A 20,990-nucleotide genomic window follows, 5' to 3' on the forward strand; every position below is an offset into this window, starting at 1 on the left:
GCTTACCTCCATTCTTGTTGGTATGCTCTTCCCCCCTCTCCGCCCACCCCTGCAACTGAATTTTTGCTGAATATCCCACATGCAATACTTGTCCATTATATCAGGAAAAAAAAAAATCCAAACCAGCAGAACTGAAGCAATCTTAACAGCAATTTTAACCTGCTGAGTCATGGGAAAAAGTGTCCTAACCAGCAGCAAAAACTGTTTTTCTCAATAAGGTGAGTACTGAGATATGACCTCATCATTCCTCACCTTCCCACCTATTCTTAAAATACACGTACAAAGTGTAAAAGAACAGTATGTGTCCAAAATTTCTACAGAATGTTTTCACTCAAGGACAAAGAACAGATTATCTATCACTACTGCGAAGCCTGAAGCTATCTGCAACTGTAGTTACATATTACTCGACAAAATTTTCTCAAGGTAAACTCTAAAATGCTATGAGCAATACAATGATTTAATTATGTTTTACAATTAAACTTAACTTATCTCTGCCATTTCCATGAAACTATATAAATAAAAGAATGTTTCAGCCATTGTAAACCATTCTATAAAATCTGTTTAAGTTATTCTAATTTTCTAACTCTATTTTAACAATCCCAAGTTCCATTATAAGAGAAAGCTATTTTCAGCTTTTTTCAGCCCTTAGCTTGTAACTTTTAATTTTTATACTTCTACTAAAAATCTCTTTATTTCAGAAGTAGTTAGAACTTATGTAACATCTAAGATAGGGAGAAAAAGAAAATAAAATTCTATCATCAGCAGACATCAGCATCCCACATTTACCAGAACACGTGCCAAGCATAAAACCTGACTCTCTCTTTCTGTTGATCTTCCTTTCAACCAGACCTTGAAATCCACACTGACAAGCAGACTCCCAGTACAGTAAATACACCAGTTCATTACCATACCTTCAATTGGTCTATCAAGATCTGTAAGTAAGCATCAGCCTCGGTAAGTTTCTTGTCAAAATCATGAACGCTGGGAACAAATCCTGAATCCACACCCTAGATATAAAAATCAAATATATAATTAGTTTCGGAGGAGAGGAAAAAAGATAACAAAAATATGGTTTTGCCTGCCAACTGACTGAAAATGTTGCCTTGCCTCTCATCCTGCCATGTGCAAACACAGGCACACAGCTGAACACATTTGTCTTCTATTTGCAGCTAAATCAGTAACAGCAAACTGCTACACATTTTCAGTGGGAGTATAATCACCACACACCAGAGTATTCCATTATTTATGATTGAACAAATCCCCTTAAATTACACTAATTAAAGTTTCTTTGGAAACTATAAAGGAGAATTCAAGGTTTTCTGAAGACTGTCTTGTGATTCCATATTCTTACACTGCAGTTAAGGAAGACAAAACCATACCCAACTGGATGACTGCACTTTTCACACTTCAGACAATATTGCTCAACTCACAGCTTCTTAGTGAAGAATTGAACTAACCAGTGCTAAATCTCTTCTTAAATATGGATCCCCCTTTGAGCTGAAAAATTCAAAATTATTATTCCTGGTTGCCCTAGTTCCTTTACAGCTATAATAATTTGCACCCTTGTCACTAGATTTGATTTCTTACATTTTGCTGTACATATGCCAACAAGGACAAAGTATCAGTGCCATGAGAATGACTGTTTTTATATTTTCTTGCTTGCAAATTTGTTTCCCTTAATAATGTAAGACTCAAAGCACACTTCTGCATATAACATAATTCCTACCTTTAAACTGATAAAAACCATGTATTTCAAGACCTGAACAAACTCCCACTGGGTTATCACAGCTTCAATTACAGGAAGGAAAATAGAGGATTCTTGAAATTGATTACTTCTGACTTCTTGCACATATGCTATGTGAACACATTTAAGGTTTATTAATATAATACCTTTAATGCAAATGCAACTGCAAAACAAATGTTGAAGAACTCCCAGCTTAAAAAAAAAATAATTGTACAATGCAAGTGAAATATATAGGAGGAAAAAATCCATGAAGGATACAGAAACAAACATCAGTTATAACAGAAACATAATCCTAAGAAGATCACAGCAGTGACAAGACTTTCCTACTACCCTAAGTACTTTCACTCTTATTCACATTAATCTAAAATATGACATCTTCACTTCAAACTCTTATGAAACCATCAGCTGTGCTGTTTTGACTGCGGAGAATCTTAAGAGTCTGAATGTGTAAAGATCAGCTAGTGGGGAAAAAAACATTTCATACTGGAGAAGATGGGTAATCCATATTAGTAAAATTCTGAATTACCATAATGTTTTCTTTGACATTGCTCTGTCAATACAGATAGTTTCTTTTATTTTTGTACGAGTTCTGCATGAGTAAATCTATTCATACAGATTAGTTTGTGAACCAGCATTAAAAAAAAAGATACTTTACCCTGTATTAGACAGTCTGCACTGGACAAATCTAGAAGTAGTGTTTTGAAACAAGAAAGAGGGAGGAGAAAAGAAAAGAAAGCAACCATTCTGACTATGCCAAGAAATTAAGACAAGGCAAAAACCACACAGTATAAGTTATCAAAAAGAAATTGATAGGCAGAAGGAAGAGTCCTCTCAACCAAGACACTTTTGACACTCCCTCAAACTAAGTCAAGTTTAAATTACTCTGAAACTGTATCAAATTAGTATTCTATTTCCTTGTTGAAAATAGAACTGTCTGTACAGCTAGCAGCCAACCATCATTTCAGCAAATAGTCTAGCATGCTCAGTTAAAAAATTCTGGAGGTCAGGTTTCATACACCAAAACTGCATGAACTATACAGAAAATTTCTGCTGAAGATACTATACACAGAAATATAGTTTATGGTGCAAGTTATCTGTATGCTGCATCAAAATGCTGATTTTTATTTCAGTCACCGGTCTATGACTACTAATATGTAACAATCTGGTATTTTTAGTGGTGGCTTAAAGATAAAATGCCGTTCTTAAATTTCAGCCTCTTAGCACTAAGGGAAAAGCTGATTAAAACATTTAGTAATACAACTAAGCAGACATCCACATCAAACACAGAGTGAAAGCTGTGACCTAAAAAGTTCTATTAGAAAGTTAAAATGTCAATAAACGTAAAGAGAAAGCCATAAAACCAAGTACAGTGTCAAGCTGACATAGCACAGAGATGAAACATGAACATAATTTTGAAAAGAAGCACAGGCACTTAAAGCTGTAGCATTTCACTAGTTTGCTCTTGGTTTGTATAAAGACAGTTTAGATGAAAAAATTGAAAACCAGAAGATAATTGGAAAATTAAAAATAAAGATTAGCAATAGCAAAGAAAAAAAACACTGTATTAAATAGAAAAGAAAATGAATTATTACAAGCCCAGCAGTAATTTAGAAAGAGCAGATATACAAAGTGCAGATTTGTGTAACAAATCCTTATTTCTTCATTATCTGGTCATCCAAAGACACAGTAAAGGAAAAAAGGGGACCCTTTCTCTTTCTTCCCCTTTCTTCCCTCCCTGGCCATGTAGAAAATGAGGCTTCAAAAGAAATGGGTGAGCAGAGCCAATAGAATGGCATTTAACAGCTTGTTAAACATGTAAATTAGGGAACTGCACATCTGAACTAGCTATCAAATTTTTATGAGAAACTTGCATTATATGCTGCTCACCTATTCACAAAGTGACAAAAGAAGTCGCCTGCAGATGTTGAACCTCCACCCTTGGAGGGCAAAGTTCAAAACTCAACTGGATTTGACCCTAGACAACCTGATCTAACGTAGAAGCTGGTCTCACAATGAGAAGGGGCTTGGACCAGGTGATTTCCAGGTCTTCTCCAGCTGAAGGTATGCTGTGATTCTAAAATAAGTATCTTCAAATTACGAAAAAGAATAGGAACCCAGTCTATTTTAGATCTTCAGAAATACACTGATTCTTTCTTACTGTCAAATATCAATTCCAAGTAGTATAACCTGTTTTTCCATTGAATAACTAAATCTATCAGTGAATACACTTTATTTCCCTCAAATAACATCTACTCTGTGTTCATGTAGGTTTTAAGGAATGAACAGTTATATTACAAGATGAAACAGCTGTAGAAGCAAGTAATTTATATAACTTCTAGTCTGCCCACCACCTCCCAAAACAATGTATTTGTTATCTGTCTCCACCCCACAAGGAAACCTGTATTGATAATAACTCTAGAGAAAAGAGAAGAAAGGAACATAGAATTCTTTCCCTCATCCCTCCTTCCCTCCTATAGTTTCTGCGATGTTCCCTTCAGGACATATCAAAAGCATAAAGACTAGATGCTATAGGGCACGTGCCAATCCTAATGTCTGTAGGTAGAAAGGAGAAATCAGGGCCCAGCAGCAAACCGACCTACCCAGTTAGCGGTCTCCCAGTGTGATCTGCATGATACCCAGTAACTAGGAGTGAGAGACTGGGTGGTTATCCTAGGAGAGGGTTACTGGAGTTGAGTAAAAGAACCCTCACGCTAGGAGTCCTGCAAAATTATTCCCTTCATACACAACCCTTTTTTTGGAGAGAGTAAATAGGAGGGGAACAACAAAATATAAGCCAATTAAAAATATATATGATGCCTTATTTCCAATACAAAACTGCTAGCACTAAGGGCGTTTATACGTTACTTCCTTGTCCTCCAAATTAGAAGTCACACATACCATTAATGCATTTGTATTCAAAACTTGGCCATGCTGGGAAGTAATTCCAGCCTAGTTTAAACTACTTCTTCCAAACTAGGATGGGTTGAAAAGATTGCATCATCCTTAGAAGAAGCATACCAGAAAAATTCAAATATATTTCTCAAATACAAGCGTTACAATAATGACCTCGATGGAAAACGAACAGTAATGAAGGCAGGGAAACAAAGACAAAGATAGAGGCAGCAGCAAAGACTTGACAAGAGCTGTCCTTGTGGAAGAGCTTTACTGGGGAAGGAAAAGAGAAAGCTGTACAGAACAGACAATCTTTTTGAAGATACTTATGTTATATTCTTCATCTAATTAGGATTCCAAGTCCAACAACAAAAAAAATCTTATGGAAGTTAAAGACATGAATAACAGTGTTTTCCCTCCATCTGCAATACCTCATCAGAAACATATCCCCTGCCTACAGCATGTTTTACTTGAGTAGGACATTGCCTGTAAGAACCAGTGATAGAAAACTCAAGAAAAAGACAAATTGACTAGTAAACCACTGAGCAATGGCATCTTCTTGTCTTCTTATTTGTGTTTATTTTGTGACAACCTGGTTTTTTTTCTTCTGCTAAATTTTTAAGTAATATTTAAAGCTTAGAATATAAATGTCTCAAAATAAGTTTAAAAACAAATGTAGAAGTTCTGGAAGGCATATAAGCCTTCCAAACAGTCAGAATATTGCACTTCTTTTAAAAAAAAGTATTTCTGCTTTGCAAAACACAAAATGCTTAACAAAGACTGTGTAGCTATAGATATCATCAGGTCTTCTAGGAAAACAGAGTTCAGAAAACAGAAGTATTCATGTACTGAGGTAAAATTCTGTCTATAAAGCATAGGTTACAATTCTGAAGCCTCACAAATACCAAGTATATCCTAGAGTCCCATTCATTCACCTACATACAGTAACGTGCTTATTCACTATCATAGTTAATTCATTAGCAAAATGTGAAAGAGGGCAGCATGTCTATTAAGTCTATGCCCTTCCCCCAGCACTTGAAACACCTCTATATTGGATATATTCTTAATCTAAAAGAACCTGTTCTTAGTTTTATGCAAGCATTCTTGACTCGCACTAGAAGCGACGTTGGAAAGCCAGCAGGTAACAATATAATATACTTAAAAACATAAGAAAGTTTTACTCAATCTTTTATTCTTGTTTCCAGCTTTAGAAAGGTCAAAAATCCTGGTTAAGGTGATATTAAGTGAACCGCTACTAGCACACAGTTCCACAAACACCTTACACCGGCATAAGAGACAAGAAACACATCAGTTCCCCTGTTGTTTATTCTCACCCTTACTCTGCTCTTTCTTTTGAGTCAGCATAAACATTTACCTTGCCACATAAGCAACTCAGTGTGGAAGCTAATCCGGGTTAAAACTAAGGTCAGAAGGGCAGGGCAGCAGGAAAAGTAGTTTTAATTTGGGCCAGTTCTGAATCCAGTTACAAATTCAGCTATTCTTGCCACGTTGCCTCCTCCCTTTTGCTAGAAGCAAGACAGGACTGCTTCCAACAGCATTACCAACTCGTAAGTATTGGTGAAGCTATGGTGTAACTCTTAATAAGACACTGTATCACTCTTAACAGCAACCATCCCAGATCCATTTGTTTGAATATAGTTTTCTTACCCTGCTATTTGCTACTTATGAAGCAAGCACCTTGTTTAAATTATGGCAATATCAAGCTACAGAACAATTCAGGGTTTTTAATTCCTTTCACTTTTATAGTGGTAGGAAACTGCTCACCTTTGTACCGACAGTAATTTAATTTCCTTTGTCCCTACAGTGAGTCCACTTAGAGGCTGAAATAGTTTGGGGTTATTACCTGAAGGATTTTCGTAAATTTGGGTAGAAAATCCTTTGTAGCCTGCAAGTATTTATACTCTCTAATGTGGATTATCACTGTCATATCTACTCAAAAAGCATGAAAGCCATCTTATTTGTAGAATATGCAACTTTCAGCTTTGTATTTTTATTTATTTTTTAAATCAAGTTGGTAGTTAGTCATCTTTTATGCAATTCTGAACAGTCTCTTTCGTTACAACTTTAAGACACTTACCAAGATGCTTTAGCACCACTACAACAGCAGAGGGGAAAAGTACATTTCAAGATATGGGATTTGAGGCAAGAATGAGTGTGAAAGGTTCAGTTAACAGGAGGAAGGAGGAGCGGGAGGAAGAAAAAGAAAAAAAAAGGGAGGTGGGGGAAGCAAAGCTCATTCCTCCAGCTCAGGGTGAGCATGACTCCTACAGACAGGATCCTAAACACTACCAGAATACATGCACACATTTAGCCATTTACCATTTCAAACTTTAGTCAGTTTTTTACTGAATTCCCTTAAGGCATGAGAAGAGTATAGTTACTGGTGGGTTTTGGGGAGATTCGTATTTCAACAGTGGTCTTGCACTTTTCAGATCAAAGAATAAAGTTACTGTGGTCCTAAAAGACAGGAGTTATCTCCAAGCGATTTTCACACAGGAGAATTTCAGAGCCAAAGTAGCAGTGGGGTGTCACTTGAAAGACAGAGAGGAAAGCAGGACAAGAAGACTACAAGCACTTCCTGTCTGAATGGGATTGCCAGTTGCCATACAATGCTGGTGAGGAAAAACAGAAAACTTGAGATAACTTATCACCCTCCTACCTCTGCCCAGACAAACAAGAAACCCAGGCCACAATATACCTTCACCCCATGCACACCCTTCCCCTTATCTCTTGCGGGTGTGAAGCAACTGATGTGCTGCCACTGCAAAGCCACTGACCTGGTAATACCACAGTAACGTTCTGGGAGGGGTAAGGGGAAAAACACTGGTGGATTCAGAATGGTACTTCCAATACTATCACACCATCTATTGTTCAAGGACTTTTCAGTAGACAAAGCTAATACTAGAAGAACTATGCATGTTTTTAGTAATGCCTTTAATATAAGGCCATACAAAAACACAGCAAGCAGAACAACAGACTTCAGTTTCAAAATTCAGAAAAAATATATTATAAGTGTATCTGAAATGTTTCCTCCCTATTCTTGTTCCATTTGGATACAACATTACTAACTGTCAGCCCTCTGGACAGCTAGGATCCCTTTACTCATTCTATATACTTATGACTCAGTTCCCTGACTGTAGCTCATTCTTGCAAGTTTAGGTTTGTTGCAAGGGTGTGGGGGGAAGCGTGTTTAATTATTTTTAAGTGCTGCAAAAACACTTCCATTATAAAGACTCAAGGACAACACAGTAGGACATTTAGGCAAAAATAAAATTAGCAAGACTAAGCAGACTAGAGAACACCCAGACACCACTTCACCTCTCCACCTCGCATAAATTCCTTACCCTTTCCGATTTGGCTCACACAACACACGAACTACCTAGGTTTCAGTATACTTTCTCATGTCTAACAGATACGTTTGACACCATGACAAAACTTAAAGTCTGACTTTCCAAACTTGAACACTCCAGTACCAGAACAGGCAGACTGAAAGCAGCATGTAAATCTGAAAAAAAGACTCAGAAGAGATGTATCATTCTGGACAAAAACAGGTGCATAAAGGTTTTACACGACAGATAACAACTGATTTCTGTTTGCGACAGAAATTAAGAACTTAAGAAAATACCCTTACAGAAAACAATGTCTGTCACAGCAGTCAAACCCCCATCCGTATCTCTTGAGACAACAATGCTCCCAGAGAACTCCTTTGACTTTATTGCCCAAATGAAAAGGAAAGCTAAAGAACATCAAGTTCATGAAGTGACGTTTTGTTTTAAATGTTAATCGAAGCCAAGGCGTGTTTGTATACAACGGGCTCTTGTAACCGGAGGGAAGCATCCCTCCGGCACGCAGAAACTCGGCGGCACTCCGGGAAGGAATCAAAGCCATTCCCGGAGACTCCGCGCTTCCCCCCGCGCAGGACGCCAGTACCCGCCTCCCCTGCGGAGCCCCGCAGAGCCCCGCGGCCCGGGGGGCTGCCCACCGCCGGTCTCTGCCGCCTGTTCCTCGGGGCTACCCCGAGCGCCTGCCCGGGCGGGGCAGGGCAGGGCACGGCAGCGGCCAGAGCCGCTCGGCCGGCGCGGGGAGGAGGCAGCCCTCGGCTTCCAGTCGGGGAGGCGACCGGCCCCGGGGAGGCGACCGGCCTCACGGCGGGGAACCTGCCTCAGGGCGGGCACCCGGCAGCCCTGACACCCGCCCCCCCTCCCCCGTACTCACACCGGCCATTCCTCAGGCGTGCGCAGCGGCGGGGCTGGCTGGCCGCCCGCCGGGCCCCGGCAGCGCCGCCTCCGGCGGGGGGAACGGCGGCGGCGGCGGGGCAGGGCGGGGAAGGGAAGGGCCCGGCGGCGGCCTCAGCCCCAGCCCCGCCGCTCACATCACGAATAAAGCGGCCGCCGATTGGCGGGCGGGCGGGGCGCGCCCCGCCCTCCGGAGAATGGCGGTCACCGGGAGGGGGAACGGCCCGGGAGCGGGAACGGCCCTGCCGTGAGGGGAGGCCTGCGGGCCGCGGCGGGGGCGGCCTCAGCCTCAGCGCCGCGCGTCCCGGCACTGGGACAAAAGCTGCCGTGCGCGGGGGCGGAGAGGACCCTCGGGGCAGCGCTGCGCGCCGGGCCGGACCGGGTACCAGGAAGGCGGCTTCGGGGTCACCCCGGCAAAGGCCCCGCTGGCTTCGGCCGCGGCCGAGCCGAGAGCCCGCTCGTAAAGCCCAGCGGGGCCGGGCCGGCTGTCAGAACTGGGGCGGGTGGTTTCTGCCCGGGGTTGTCGGCCCGGCTGGCAGCCGCCGTGACTCCAGCCCAGGCTCCACCAAGCTTGTTCCTCCCGCCAGCACATCCCGTGGGCGAGGCCCCAGCGCTCTCCAAGGGAACTGCGATGGAGACCTCTCCTCCTAACCCACCAAAGACAGACAGTTTGCAAGGAAGTACAGTCCCGTTTCACTCTTAAATCAGTACCTGCTCAGCATAGCCAGTGAAGATGGCAAGCCTGGACAGTTTCTGAACTGGGGTGTAAGCGAACAGTATTCCAGCTAGTCCAAAAATAAGGGCCTTGGAAACAAAAAGGGCACATGACCCCACACTAAAGAAGGCTCCTGAAAATGAATGGTTAGCACACAACTGTGGCCCATGAGGTATTACGCTCAGTGGTGAACATATTTAAGAGGGATGAGGATGTGTTTCTTAGTAGTAAGTTCTAGGTTTTTAATTATTCCCTCAAACATTACTAGATAAATTACTAACTTCGGCTTTTTTATATATATGCCTTACTTATTTGAAAAACTCCTGGAATGTGAACAGGTTGTGTAATAGAAAACAGTTCCATTATTAGCTGCAATCATGAAATCCATATCTGCCAATAAAACCACAATCACAATTTCTAGAGAGCGTGGAAGTGTACATTTTGATAAAACCACAGTGTATTCTGGTGTTTCATTTCTGTACTCTCCATCTCCAAGCCATAAAAAGTTTTCCAGGTGGAAAAAACTGCACAGATTCCTTTTACTTCATTTCAGACCCTAAATAGGGCCACTCACATTAACCTATTCACTTTCTCCAAGCCAAGGATGGGGAAAAAGGCATCCCTTGGGAGGGAACTCAGCCCTTCTAAATCCACATCTTGTTCTCTAGATAATCTCTGTCTCCTCACCCCCACTCTCGAGCAGAGTTCTTCAGTCTGTGGTCAGCCACTGTGTCCAGATGGAGAGATTACTTCTAAAATATCCATGACATGTTACAAGGGTTACAAAGCTGATTGATTGTCAGACTTGACTTTTTATCCAGGGATCTGCTATCCACCAGAAAATTTGTAGGGGTCATTAGTAAGTCAAAAAAGGTTGAAAGCCACTGTTTATCAGGAGATTAACGTAAATTGACTGAGATAACACAAGTGTCTAAAGTTGGATGGGATAAATTCAGGCCTTTTCTAACTCTTTAGATTGGTCAAATGCCACCTAAATCAGTCTTTATAAGCTTCTTCTCTTTCTGTGGTATTAGGGATTTTAATGTATCTTTCTTCACACAGCATCAATCATTAAGAGACCTAATTCTCTTGCCATACTCCAAAAGCATACCAAACCTTTATTCAAGACAAACAGTGAATACCTGTTTTAAAATTTCTACGCTGTCATCAAACCAAGTATGAAACAATCCCTTTCATAGAGAATTTGGGTTTCTCTCCAGGACAAAAATAAAGGTTTAGCAAGTCTTATAGACATGTCCAACCCTAGAACATTGCCAGAAACTGATCTTAGATAACTAGTGCTAAGAACTATCATCAGTCCAACCATCTCTTTATTAGAACCAGAAAACTACCGATATCCAGCTTACACAGTGGATTCAAACATAAGCTGTTTACCATTTCTGTCATCCAGAAAGAGGTTCAGTGCTGCTGTCTCATTTTAATTTCAAAATTAGGTGGTGTACAAGCACACAACAGGCTTGACCCAACAAGGACTAACTCCTAGTTTAAAAAAAACCCCAACACCTAAATGTACAACAGTAAGTCTGGAACCACCAATGAAAAACATGAGTTAATAAAGGGAAATCTTATACTGAGTTTTCATGATGGTGAGACGAGAAAAATTGTAACAGAAAACTTGAACCTAATCTTAGGTACCTATACGGATGTCTTACTATATCTGATTGTATAGGCTATAGAATGCATATATTGATATTAGCAGTCATGCCATTGTATTTCATGGCTTTGCAAAAAAAAAGTAAAACAATTTAAAGGTGAAAGTGAAACTTGCCTGAAGCTGGAGGGTATGGCGGAGAATGGTGTCCTCTAAAGCATGAATCCACTTCTCTCTCTCATCAGCATCTCGAGCTGAAAAAGTATTCAAAAAGGTATTTTTCAATTATATGCAGTCTTATATATGAAAAGCCATAAGTAAACAGATCTGATGGCCTCACTAAATTTGGAAATTAAACCTTACTATCTTTGTTAAGTCACCAAGGACATAATTCCACAGTTGTCTTAGTATCCTGTTTATTCTCTGTGGTTGCAGCTCTGTAACATTATTATGTTAATCTACTCTACGGTACTGGAGAGATGTTTTAAATAATCGTGCACGCAAAAAGCTTTTATACTTGGGCAGAAATATCATTCTACTAATGACTCTGTACCATATATGCCAAATAAAAAAAAAAGAATATGATAAATATAAGAACAGCTCTGCATCGCTGCTATTTGTGATCATCTGTCCCTTGTCCATTTTTAGGGGCATACATGCAAAGAGAGTTTGCACAGACATTCCTCACTTAATTCTTTAAGTAATTTTTAAATTTTCTTAGTTACAAGAAGCTGTTCAACCTGTACTAAATTATCCAGTAATTCTACTTCAGTGTGGACATAGTAACTTTGAATAAGTTAGCCTTTCAGGTATGAATTCATAAGACAGGACAAATACTTCTAACAGGTCACCAGTGTGAATAATGAAGCACAAAGAATAATCTGAAGTATATAATAAACATTTTTTAAACTCAAGACACTCCTACTCTAAAACTGAATAGAACCTATGTTAAACAACAACACACACACAATAATATTTTCATACTTCTGCGACAGACCACCATACAGTTTTAATTAAGAATCCAAGTCAGGATGTAATGACAAAAGAAGATGGTTATACTTCTCAGTTGCAGACAGTGATAGTTAAGAAAGCAGTATGTTAAGTGATGATTAAAGGAGGCAGTGAATGGCTTTCAGGACTGGGGGGACAAGGAAGAGAAGTAGAACTGGAGAAGGAAGATGAAGAACAGATCAAAACAGACTAAGGACTATCATTGCCTTTTTTTCCCCTTGTTTTCCCTGATTCTGCTTTTCTGCCCCCCCTACCCTCAGTACAGACATGCCACCTTTACTTTGCTAGTTTGAAAGTTCCTTGCTGTGCTCTAAGTGTGTTTAAAAAATGCAGAAGCAGACAGAGTCAGTGGACTCCAGGTGAAGAACGAACAGAAAAATCCCCAGGCATTAAACAGACTGTAAACTAACTGGCCCATATACAAATTTAGAATTTGGACAATTGTTTCTAGTTCCTTATTCAAGTGGAAGGTATTTAAGAGAAACAGGAAGCCTGCTAAAAGCAAGGAAAACTTAAGTGAGCTAGCACCTATTATGAATCAGAAAACTAAGATTCCTATCTGAATTCTTTGTTATGGAGTTCAGAGGAAATATTTGTAAATGAACATACTGAAAGTTCTCTCTCCAGCCTCAAAATGCTTTGTTTTCAGTGTTCCCGTTCTCACCCTTATGTTTCCATTGCTTTTATTCTTTGGAATTCTGCAGCTCAAACCCATCTGTACTCAAAGCCACCACAGGTCTTCCAAATATGTTAAATAAACTCTTCTTTAGGAAATTATTACTTTTTCACACATTCATTCCTATAAAGGGTATTTCATAGGCCAGAGGAAGGGATAAGGGAAGGAGAATCAGAAATCCATGGAAGGATCTCTCACTTATGCCCCCCTGCCTTGAGAAAAAGGAAGCTGTAGATTTTTCTAGACTCCCCAAAGAAAACCCTATCAATATCAAGATATACATATTGCATTGTTTACTTCAGTATATATACACTAATTATGTCAAATTAACAAAACCATCAGGAAATAATTGACTATTTATGCATTTGTGAGAAATAGGTAAGAATGTCTCTTTAATATAGAAACTTGCTCTGAGTCTCACTGATGAGGTGGCCTCACAAAGCAGTGGGGCAAAACTTCACACACAAGGTAAAAGGAAAAGCCGAGTTTAAAATCTAGCTAGTTTTTTAAAAAATATGTATTTTCCCAGATACAAGTCAATCCCTACTCATTGTTCTTTTAAAATAGTAAATTGTGATCAATTGCCACGGGTATTCCGGTAATGATACCACTAACCTGCACAAATAAAAACTAGACATAAGGGAAAGTGACTACCCAAAGTGCTCTCATATGCACAAAGGAAGTCTGTAGGAAGAAGTTAAAGTAATTAAATGTTACTTGGCACAGCAGGTAAATAACTTTCCTGCAGGAACTGCAGCAAGTATTAAAAAGCTGGATTTTGCCATTTGTAATACTCTCAAAAACTCATTAGAACAAACTTCTAACTTACAGTGGTTCTTCCTACTAGTTATCTATATTTTAATTGAAAAGCCGAAGTAGGTGCTGAGGACAAGATTATAATGCAGTGATACTAGAAAGGATGAAGGGACAGAAATCCTATGAACACTGCCCGGATGACCGCATTAAGCCAAATATATTTTGCAATGTGTAAATTATGATTTTTCTTTTGACATTAGGTACACACATGCACACACAAACACCCACTTCTTTTTTCACAGCATAGCTTACACTTTAACACTAATTTCAATTACTGAATTAGTCAATTAGAATCAGGTATATTTTCCTCTGACAGTAATTTTAATGCTTATTAGCTTCTTTGGTTCTGCTTACAAGAACAGGCCCCTTTGCCTAGTCCTGACAGACATACTAATCAAGCTTATGCTTCTTATACCAGTCACCACTGAACACTAACCTTAAGCTACCTGTGTCAATAATCTCAGTCCTTCAAACGTATCAATGCTTCAATTCTGCAAAGGTGTGTTCAAAGTGGTGGTGGTTAACATACGTCAACGTGTGTAAGGTTTCTTGGGTTTGTTTTCTGGTTTTTCTGTGCTTTTTCCAATCAGCCAACTCCCAACCCCAAAGAACATCTTACTGGGGAACTGGGGTACAAGTCACTGAGGAGCTACGAAGTAATTCACGGGATTCAAAAATCCCATGTTCAAATTTTTTGCCCACAATTATTTAAACTAAAAAAGGAACAATTAAGCTGCAGACCAGTGAATTAATCCTTGTATTGCAACAGACTTCCTATGACCTTCCATACTGCCAGCAAAAAGAGGTCACTGTATTAAACACTAATCTCAATGTACAGTAGCCCATTAATAAAGGTCATCACATTAAGACTTGTATATGAACCACTAACAGAACAGAGAAGGCTTACAGCAACAGGGAAGACCTAGAAACCAACCAAATCAGTATAGTTCCAAAACTGAACTGACTTTCCCATGCTCATGAACAAACTAAACTCTTGAAGCTTCAATTCCTTTAATAGCCCTTTTATAGCTCTTTCTACCAGGGTTCAGCAGAAGGAAAAAAGCTGTATCTTTTCCTCGTATACTAGACATTGCAAGCTTATGGCATAGCATGATCAATCCCTAGGTAGAACACATGAATCTCATCAACCCTGCTACTACGACAAAGTTTCGGCCATGATAAATCCAGGATCACTGCCATGAGAAGCCTGCTTGCTGCACGGAACACCCAACATTGTAACCTTTTAAGCACTCTCTGTTCAGGACACTGGTTTAACTTTCAGACCATCCATCCTCAACAGCAGATTCTCCTGGCTTTCCTCCATACACTCTTTTAGGAAAACCATGGAGAAAAAAGTAGGATGCAGTTTTTAGTAGAGCGAGCTGCAAGAAAAGTTGTATTAAATCTAATCAAAATGGCTGCTGTGAGATTAGGTACAAGTAAAAGCTCCCTAATGGTAAAAGCAATTTAGAACTGAACAGCTGCCAAAAGATCACTGATGAAAAAAAAAAAATCAATGGGAACATTCAAAAAAGAGATTAGCCAACACACTCAGAAACAATTTATGGGAAAAATCTACACACAATGGTCAGAGATCATTATCTACCCATCTGTAGGGAAAGCTAGATACCCAAGCCGTTTTTCATTTAAGGAGGGCAACTTTGGCCAAAGAAAAAGCTCTAATAGCTTTTCAGCTAAAAAGTTTGCGATGCACACTACATAATATTCACTGGAAGCTTTCTTCAGCAGATAGGGGACAAGAATGCCTCACTCATTAGTCCTATGTCTCAAATACCCTGAAATCACTCCAACTTTTTTCATTATTTGATCAGGCTCCATTTTAAAGTTAATTCCCACCCTCCCCAATTCCTATAGGAAAGCTACTCCAGAATTTATTTCTGCCAACGTATTTGGGATAAGCCAATTATTGTCTAGTCCAAGGAATTTCACTAGTATCTGTGCGTATATAAAAATAGAGGAATGATCTCTGGTCCCTCCTGACACAAGACATCTAGAAAGAGAAGGGCAGGGGGCGAGAGAAACAAGTTACTTTCTCCTAGGCTGTCTCTAGAATAACAGTATTACAAAAGATAAATAAGAAAGACCAAGACACCTACATGAGCAATACTTGGCACTCAAAAAACATAAAGGTGTTACTTCAGCTGTTTATAAATGTTTCCAATTTTTTTATACTAATTAGAAAAAGAAATTAGAGGGCCCCACTATATTACATGAATATTCATTGTGGTTCTTAGTCTGCAGGGTTAATGCGATAGTTAACTTGTCAGCTGAAATTCAAATTGTACCAGGGCATCAACAATCCACAAAAATATCAATGCTGTCTGCAGTTGAGAGAACACTAACAGTCCCTGTGCTCTTCTCTGTTTCAAGTACCAGAATCATTAACTCAGTTTTTACTGCAATTTAACAGTGAGTATTTGCACGTGCAGCCAGCTAAATCCAGACAGAGCTATATATTTGACTTCTGTATTCAAGAGGTTGGAATCATTAATGGCTGAAACATTGCAAATTTACCGTGATTATATCAGTTAAGCTATTTTTACATTTTTTTATTTGAATCAGTATTTATGAGCTAGATTACAATTTGTTCGTATATGCTTAACCTTTCACTCCTCTGTGTCTATAGTCCATCCTTCAAAAAGGTACCTGTATAATTTATTGTGACATCTGAACCATGGGGTGCTTAACACAATCACAGTCCTATTTATGACTAGTTCAGAGAAGCACACTTAAAAAGTATGTAAGTGCATTACAGTGAGATTTGATATGATAATAATGTTTTCAAAGACATGCAAGTTTTGTGATCTGTGTGGTTGAGCTTATTCATAAGATATTTTAAGATAAAATGGATGCATTTTATACTAAAAAAACTTCCCAACTCTTTCCTAGAGGAGCTACAAAGGAAAGCAATTATTTTACCAAGGAGAAAATTATAGAATGAAAAAACTACTAAAGACAAGATCATTGCTTCTACTGAGGAATTTCTGTAATCCAGAAAAATTATATTTTACAATTCCTAAAATAGTCTCTTATCTCTGAATTTCCCAAACTGCCAAGTCAGATATGGCAGGGATTTTAAACAGTTCTATTCTATGAGGATAAGAAGGCAAATGAAATGCAACTACATTAAATGCTCTCAGCCTCTATTAATTTCCCAAATAGAGAATAAATTTTGTAATTTAGAGTTCCTATAATATTTACTTTGTTGTGAAGAGATTATATGTGTTTATATAACATATACCAAATGTTAAAGTACAGCATAAAACAGATTACTTTTTCTAGCCTAAGCTTGATAGCATCTAAAGATTAGATATAAACAAGTTTAACAACTCTGCTCCACGATACAGCATTTACCACTAGCATTTCTAGGTCATGCACAGCAGTATTTGGAAGACAGAATATACAAAACATATCACCTCAGAATTAGCATACTGGTGCTTTTTTTTTTTCTGTGTGCATCTACATGGGCATTAGGATGAAAGAAAAACCTCAAGAATTAGTTAAAGAAATCACTAGCCTACTTATAAATACACCATACTGTCACAAAATGAAATGCATATTTTATTTTCATTCACTGTGACCTACTTACAGGCAGAACTCATTAGAAAAAGTCTATTACATCCAGAGTCAATAGAATCAATTACGCAGCCTTCATTCTGACAAAACTTCCACTGATTTTGATGCAAAATTCCTGTCTTTTCTCAGCCAAGCGCAGAACTAATGTAGTATATTTACACACAAATAATCAGATAGACATAAAATTCTGACTATATTGAGATCGATAGGATTTTTGCCACCAACCTCAATGGAGAGAGATTTTATCAGTAGTGTGCAGTAAGGTGGAAAATTCATACATCAAAGAGCTGTTCTGTGGCTAAACAAATAGCTTTATAAAGGCACTGAGGGCCTTTCAAACCATAGAAAAACATGCAAGGTTTCACATAAGTCTTACCAAAATACTGTAGTTTCATTGCTTACAAATACCCTGCTAACACATGCAGCTCCCACATCTGTCAGTAGGTTGAACAGTCTCAGTACTTTATTTCCTCTGTATCGTAATTTTGGAGTTGTCACAGTCATTATTCTCCCTTCTACTAATAATCTTCCCCCTGATGCCATTCTCCACCCACACACATAAATCAACCCTCCTTTCATTCTGCAGGTGTTTGACCAGTCTGATCTCCCTGTACCTACAGAAGACTCCTGTGCAGTTACAAAACGGAAAGTCTAATCTTGTCCAAAGAAAAATCATCAAATGGTCTCCTGTGTACAATGTACTAGTAAGATTAATCTGTGATCTCGAGAAACCAACTAAACTGCTGTTTCACTGTTACCTAATCTCAAAAGCTTTTTTAGCAAGCTTTCTAAACAGCCCATAAACATACCTTCATGTGGAAACTTGTGTGACAAAGGAAAGGCACAATCAAGGTGCTATTAGTTCTGTCTGGGAATTCATACAACACAACGTGTAATTTTGCAATTAGAAATTTCTGAATGTGGGACAACCTGCAAGTATCTGGGTTTTCACTAGAGAATGTCAATATGTAAATACCAGTAATAGTAACACTAAATAATACTTTATATAGTATATTCTGTGGAAATGGCTTTCAAGGTATATTTGCATTTAAAAGCCATTGCAGATCACACTGAATTAGCTCAGAAACTACTAGTTTAAGGTAGAAACCATATTTTGGCTTGAACTAAAAAAAGAAACAAAATAGAGGAACAAAAATATAACCGTTTTCCTTAGCCAATAATACAGTTCTCAATTTAACAGGTCAAACTCAAGTTTATTGCTACTTGGAATTTCTTGTTAAAAAAGAAGGAAAAGAGCGTTGAACTTCTCAGTATCCCTCCTCTCCTTATAGTGAGACCTTTTCTGACCATTTCTTCCCTTCCAAAATAGTTGCCATGTATCATATGTACAGCTGAGATAATAGATTCATATATATGCCAAAAGTAACAAGCAATAAATATATTATTTCTTCTAGAGAAAGGAAAAAAGAAAACAATCGGACACATCACACAGATACTGTTTCAAGGTATTATTTTCTTTGCTACTCTCAAGTTTAACATACATTTTGAAATCTACTATTTCAGCCTCAAGAAATGGAAAATGAAGAGGTGTTTATATATGATCATAAAAATTAAGTGGAAGTAGCCCCATTAAAAATGGCATACTCATGGTACAATTAGAAAATAGACAATTATACTACAGGATGCTGCAAGCGCAAGCAGGAACTGCATGAAACAGTAAAAGCACAACCACGCACCATTCCCTGTGCTCTGGTCACAGACTCCAACCACTCAAAATATGAGTATAATGCATTAGTAGCAAAAAGGAGGGAGACAGAAGAGAGAGGAAGACAGAAAAATCATACTGCAAAAGCTAAAGCTAGTTCTGGTTCGCAGAGGAATTTTGCAGTTTTGCCAGTTGGGAGAGGATGAGATGCAGAACATTGTGCAGCACAGAGCTGGTCACTTAAAGGGTGGAGAACAAGTAGCTCAGATCTTATGTAAATGTATGAAGAGACAAGGCTGGAAGCTTTACTCTTTAACATAGCTGCTCATCCTCCTCTGTAATATAAAAGCACCATTGAGCATAGCATAGAGGACTTCACTGTTTCAGCATCACCAGAACACCAAAAGACCATGAAAAATGTTAGCTTAGGACAAACAGTGTGGTCACAGCAGTTATAAACATAATTGAGGAAACCAGCACAGACCAAGATTTCACACCAAAATCTCTTTCTAGGGATGTTTCAGTACCAAATTAAAAAAGCTCTCCAAGCTTTTTGGGGAAAAGGCTGCAATTTATGAATTGTTATTTAAACTGGGTAATCTGATAGACTAAAGTGCTTCTTCATATCACAAGAGCAATCAGCTTCCTGTCATCTTATTTGGTGAACAATGTTCAGGTTTTATAGAAGATTATAGATATTGACTATTTCCCAAGTAGTGGTGAAATGCGGGTCTAAAACCATTATACTTAATTTTGATACTTAATACAAATACTTAAAATCTCAAATTCTGATACTGCTCAGCAACTAAGGCCTTTGTGGACCCCGGTATATCCTTAGCTGTGTCCCACATTAAGAAAAATTCCCTACTTCTGTAACATTAAGGCAACCTCTTCCTGTGCATATCTCGCCTCTTTTTTCAGCTGGGATGGTAGGCAGTCACAAGTCAAGCTAGAAACTGGTTCAGGATGGGGAAGAAGGAGAAATCTCCCTTTACTAGCTGACAGCTTTCATGTAATAGGAGAATAAATTGCACAGCAACATCCATGCTTCATTTCTTAGAGACTTTTGTGGCAGAAATAGGAAAGGAAAGACAAAAGCTAAAGCAAAATCATCTCAGATCAATGCACTGGACTGCTTCCAACCTTTCAATCCTTTATTACAAGACTGATTTGCCTTCCGAGGAACTGTGCTGCAGGCTGTAAAAATAAGAGCTGAGTTTTCAGGTAGCAGTTTAAAAATCTGAATTCTTGTTTCTGTATACAATGCGTGTTTAGTGAAGTATTTCAGTTCAAACAAAAACCATTATTGCTTCAGATTAGACACAAATTCCAATATCAGGCAGGCAACAATACCCTTGCCAGATTGAACATCATGTTCCCACTCTTGAATTTAAGCCATGAGCATCTAGTAGCAGAAAGAGCAGCTAAATGATACGAAGGATAGAAGAACTGACTTTTCAAATGGAAAGAGCTTATAGCTAGGTAATGATATGAAGATGTTAAAAGAAAAAAGCAAAACAAAACAAACAACCCACAGTGTTTGAAGGTTATGGAACATTTAGAACAGGGACATGTATTACAGCCAGATAAAATATATTACCAAGAAAGAGCTTCCTGACAGAATGGTACATTAGAGTAAGAGTATTATCCCAAATGTCTTGCAGCAACTTGAACGGATTTTTGCATTTAATCTGAACAAACCCCATGAGGGAGTGCTTTGAGATCTCCCTAATTCAGAAGCCTTAGAATCAAGCCATGAAACTGGATATACAGTATGACCAAACAAGGACCAATCAGGAGATGAAATACATTACTTTTAAATCTTTTTTTAAATTTCTGTGGACATTCTACCGCTCCCTCCCCCCTCCAATGTGAACAGGTATCAATACAGCCATAGTAACAATAAAATAAAGGGAAAAAAATCTGCTGGGCACTCTGGGAGAGCTAAAGTTACGCTGACAGTAAAACCAAAACATGCTGTTTGTTTTATTGCCCATATTTATTC

General features: G+C 38.8%; 1 protein-coding gene across 9 annotated transcripts in view; it reads right to left on the bottom strand.

Annotated features, from left to right (window-relative positions):
• Positions 1–20,990, bottom strand: part of OSBPL9 (oxysterol binding protein like 9) — a 66,306-nt gene that overhangs the window by 27,311 nt on the left and 18,005 nt on the right. For 7 of the 9 annotated variants that reach the window (XM_074876069.1, XM_074876067.1, XM_074876068.1 and 4 more), the window contains 2 exons: positions 11,397–11,473; positions 912–1,007 (listed from right to left, as the gene is read on the bottom strand). In XM_074876069.1, the coding sequence (XP_074732170.1) occupies positions 912–1,007; positions 11,397–11,473 (173 nt within the window). Of the gene's footprint in view, positions 1–911; positions 1,008–8,872; positions 8,958–11,396; positions 11,474–17,695; positions 17,778–20,990 lie in introns of those variants that run through there. The other 2 variants (XM_074876073.1, XM_074876074.1) reach the window with 2 other exon arrangements.

This window comes from Strix uralensis, chromosome 8 (genome assembly GCF_047716275.1).
Source record: "Strix uralensis isolate ZFMK-TIS-50842 chromosome 8, bStrUra1, whole genome shotgun sequence".
Classification (NCBI taxonomy): domain Eukaryota; kingdom Metazoa; phylum Chordata; class Aves; order Strigiformes; family Strigidae; genus Strix; species Strix uralensis.